We start from the raw sequence: 4,120 nt of genomic DNA, 5'->3' as shown, positions 1-4,120 counted from the left end.
ATAGTTTGTGTTGCAGCTCCGACATGTCCCTTAAGTGGTTTAATAATTCATGTTGAAGGCCAGACAGAGGAACACATGCAGCATTAAAAACCTACTTTAACACGACTCATTTAAAGGCATAAAATAAAAGATTTTAAAGCAATAAACATTAATATACTGATATAATAAACCCACTCCTCTGGTTTCAGGGTTACTGCAGTATTATGAGTGATGTAGTATGCAGTATTACAGTAAAAGTAGTGATACATTATTATATATGACATCATTAGATTATTAATAGTGAAGCATCAGTGTTAGAGCAGCATGTTACTGTTGTAGCTGCTGGAGGTGGAGCTAGTTTATACTACTTTATATACAGTTAGCTAGTTTATACTACTTTATATACAGTTAGCTAGTTTACACTACTTTATATACAGTTAGCTAGTTTATACTACTTTATATACAGTTAGCTAGTTTACACTATATACAGTTAGCTAGTTTATACTACTTTATATACAGTTAGCTAGTTTATACTACTTTATATACAGTTAGCTAGTTTATACTACTTTATATACAGTTAGCTAGTTTATACTACTTTATATACAGTTAGCTAGTTTATACTACTTTATATACAGTTAACTAGTTTACACTACTTTATATACAGTTAGCTAGTTTATACTACTTTATATACAGTTAGCTAGTTTAGTCCAGTGGTTCCCAACCTAGGGGTGGGGGCCCCTCCAAAGGGTCAGCAGATAAATGTGAGGGCTGCTGAGATGATTAATGGGAGAGGAAAGAAGAAAAAACAAAGTTCTAATACACAAATGTATTTTCAGTTTTTGGACTTTTTCTCTAATCTTTGATCTTTGCTGAAATATTGGATCATTTGAACATTTATTGAAATGAAAGCATGTGAGAAGTTTAGAGGGAAAAATCACTATTTGGTGGAGCTGTTAACAACTCATAGACATCTGAAATGTGAGCCGACTACACACTGCTTTTTGGTTTCATCTTTAACAATGTGTTGTATTTTAAAAGCTTGTTATATTATCCATTGAGTCAAATTTGCATCTGAAAAGTAACTAAAGCTGTTAAATAAATGTTGCAGTTATGAATTATACTCTCCTTTTAAACTAAGACTAAAATATTTAACATGTTCATCTAAACAACAGACACATTTACTGATAATAGAATCATTAGCTGCAGCTCTTTCTCTGATTATGAGTGTATAATCAGAGTTGTGTCAGACAGCAGCAGTCTGTCTCATGGCCCTGCAGCGTGTTCAGTCTCAACCTGTGATCTGAGTCTCTGTGAGAATCTGTCTGCTGTGATTATCTGGAGGCCAAACATCCAACCCAGAGACCCAAAACATGATGTCAGCTGCCCCGTCAGCTCCATCTGCTGCTGCTGTGGTGGATGACGACATGCTCACTGACCGAGCAGCGACAGCAGAGGGAGCCGCCATAAACAATGTGTAGGACCTTGACTGGCCGGCGGCTCGGCCTGAGCCAGCAGGCGAGGCCGCTGGAGCAAAACATGTTTTTCAGCGCTGGTGTCATGCCTGCCTGCTGCGATCCGCCAGGAGGGAGAGGGGGGTATTTATAGGCTGAAAATGAGCATGTGTCCTTCAAGACCACGTTGTCCAGACTCACAGGCCCAGAGGAAGCAGGCGGAGGAAGGCACACTTTCAGAAAAATAAAGTAGGACAAGAGAAACATACTGACAAATACAAAAACAAGTGAGAGGAGTCGCTGGAAAGTATCTCCTGAAAGCGGCAATAAAACTCTGCAGAAGTTTTGGAAAAACAAACGGTGTTTATTAAGACAACAAAAAAAGGCCCTGAATACTCAGGAACATTATCAGATACTTCGTTACGAAGCAGTCGAGGTGATTCTTCTTTACACAGAGAGAAAACAAGTTTAAAAAAACCAATTGAACTCCTCATGAGGAATTCCCAAAAAGGTGAAGAGCACCACAAAAGTGTTGTCATGTGACGGCCGACCCCCCCCCCCTAACCCCAACCCCCCCTTCACAAAAGCATTACAAACAAACAGTTACACATCACCCAAAGCCCTGTGGGAAAAGGGCGTGTTTTGTCTTCTTTCCCATGCCCCCCCCCCCGCTCCTCCACATGTTTGATGACCGTGTTCCCCTTTAAAAAAATAATGTTTACAAGAGAAATGTGGAGCTGCCTTTAACAGAGATGAAGTGTGTGGCGTGGTGAAACCCTGGGATCGAACCGTGTGCCGTGTGAACAGCTGGTGTATCAGCGTTGTTATGATACCACGAGGCTCATGTCACTGGTTTGACTGGTTGAGGTTTTGCGTAAACCGGTGAAATGAGCAGAGAGAGGAGAGGAGGAGGGAACACTTCCTTTCTTCCTTTCTCTTCTCTTTTCTCTGTGCAGCGTCTTTTTCTTTCTTTCTTTCTTTTCTTTTTTTTTTAAACACCCAGCATTAAAGATTGTAAACAAAATGGACAAAACTAAACCACTCCTACTGTAATAATAGGAATGGCTAGTTTACACTTCAGCCGTAAGAAAAAAACCCTTCCCTTCCCTCCTAACCCCCCCCCCCCAAAAAAAACACACATCATGAACAAAATAAGGGATGCAGTAGTGAATAAAAATATCACATATAATCCTGCCACTGTTCACTGCCAACCTTAAATTAGAAAATCTTGTTTAAAAAGGAAGTCAGGATTCATAGTCACACACACACACAGATGCTGATGTGTGTGTTTTTCCACTTTACACCTTAAACATTAGAAGCATTAACCAATCAGACGGAGGTGAAATGTGAATCACTTCCTGCTTTGGCTAATTGAGTACAGATTTTAAAGGTCTGTAAAGTGAATATTTTGGTGGCTCAGATCTCCACTGCACCCCCACCCCCTCCTCAAAAAAAAAAAAAACACTTCCTCCTCCAACAACAAGGAGACATTCAAACATAAACAACACTGACGCAACGTGACAGACGCTACGTACAAATGGATGAAAATGAATGATGAAAATTAGAAAAACAATAGCTACCAAAGTCCTGTGAGATTTATATTTGAACATGTCCACGTGTGTGTGTAGTATCAGTGTGTGTGTGTGTGTGTGTGTGTGTGTGTGTATGTGTGTGTAGTATCAGTGTATGTGTGTGTGTGTGAGTTCATCCATAGGGGAGATCAGCAGGGCACATTGTCCGCCGTCGCCTGCGGGAAATCTCCACAGTCTGCAGCCGAGAACTGCAGCCTCCTCACGGCCTCTTTGATCAGATTCCCCGATAAAATTAACTCCTGGAGCAACCGGTGCGGGTCGTCGTCCTCCTCCACGCTCATCCTATTTCTGTTCCACGGTTTTTTAAATTGGTCCCACTCCTGCTCACTAGATCCGGGGATGTGATAAGGGCTCGCCCGGCTGCTTCCCCGGTGTCCCCGCAGCCTCATGCAGCAGCCCCGGCGTTGTTTCTGCATCTGCACCGACGACGGAGCGACGACGGAGCCGGTGAGAGCCGCCGGTTTCACTCCACCGGTGCAACTGCTCCCGGTGAGCCCGTGCAAACAGGACATGGACACGGACACCGTCTTCTTCGGGTGTCCGCCGGTCGTGTTGTTGTTGTTGTGGAGCTGCAGAGCCTCGCCGATCTTCGTCACCAAAGCGTCCACCTCTTTGGAGTCGACGGTGACGGACTGCTCCAGAAAAATGTAGTTCTCCTTCCGACACGGCATGGCTGTCTGTCCGGTGTGTCGGTGACGGGGATCTGTCGGTGTGTGTCTACCGGGAGTTTTTATAGATAGATGTTAGAGAGTGGTTTTTTTTTTCAGTGATCGGGATGAATGAGAGCAGCCGGGCCGCTCCTCGCTCTCACACTAACCAACAACCCGACTGATTTGTAAACAATGGGTGACGCGTTGTGGACTGTACCACTATCCACACTTCGTTAAAGGGGTGCGCGTGTGTGTTTTTAAACCAAAACAACACTCACACTTTTACATAATTCACGCAATAATTAACCAACACAACCAATTACATATAAACGTAATTACACACAACTTTACATACATACGATTTACTATAATACACTTTATTTGTTGTTTTGTCAATGCTCCCACCCCCCCATGCTTTCACCTGACCGTGCTCCCGCCTTGGTACGCT

The 4,120-nt window shown here is 42.9% G+C and overlaps 1 protein-coding gene across 1 annotated transcript; it reads right to left on the bottom strand.

Annotated features, from left to right (window-relative positions):
* Positions 1–2,718: 2,718 nt before the first annotated feature.
* gbp (glycogen synthase kinase binding protein) lies at positions 2,719–3,843 on the bottom strand. The gene has a single exon (XM_053327471.1). It carries the CDS (start codon positions 3,691–3,693, stop codon positions 3,151–3,153), a length of 543 nt encoding a protein of 180 aa, XP_053183446.1. The 5' UTR covers positions 3,694–3,843; the 3' UTR covers positions 2,719–3,150.
* Between the last annotated feature and the right edge of the window lie 277 nt (positions 3,844–4,120).

This window comes from Scomber japonicus, chromosome 10 (genome assembly GCF_027409825.1).
Source record: "Scomber japonicus isolate fScoJap1 chromosome 10, fScoJap1.pri, whole genome shotgun sequence".
In the NCBI taxonomy this organism is placed as follows: Eukaryota; Metazoa; Chordata; class Actinopteri; order Scombriformes; family Scombridae; genus Scomber; species Scomber japonicus.
Note: the sequence above shows the minus strand (reverse complement) of the source record. Positions and strands in the feature narration are given on the sequence as shown.

Bases quoted from the DNA above. Each gene is read 5' to 3' on its own strand.
- gbp (XM_053327471.1), bottom strand. From the start codon at position 3,693: ATGCCGTGTCGGAAGGAGAACTACATTTTTCTGGAGCAGTCCGTCACC.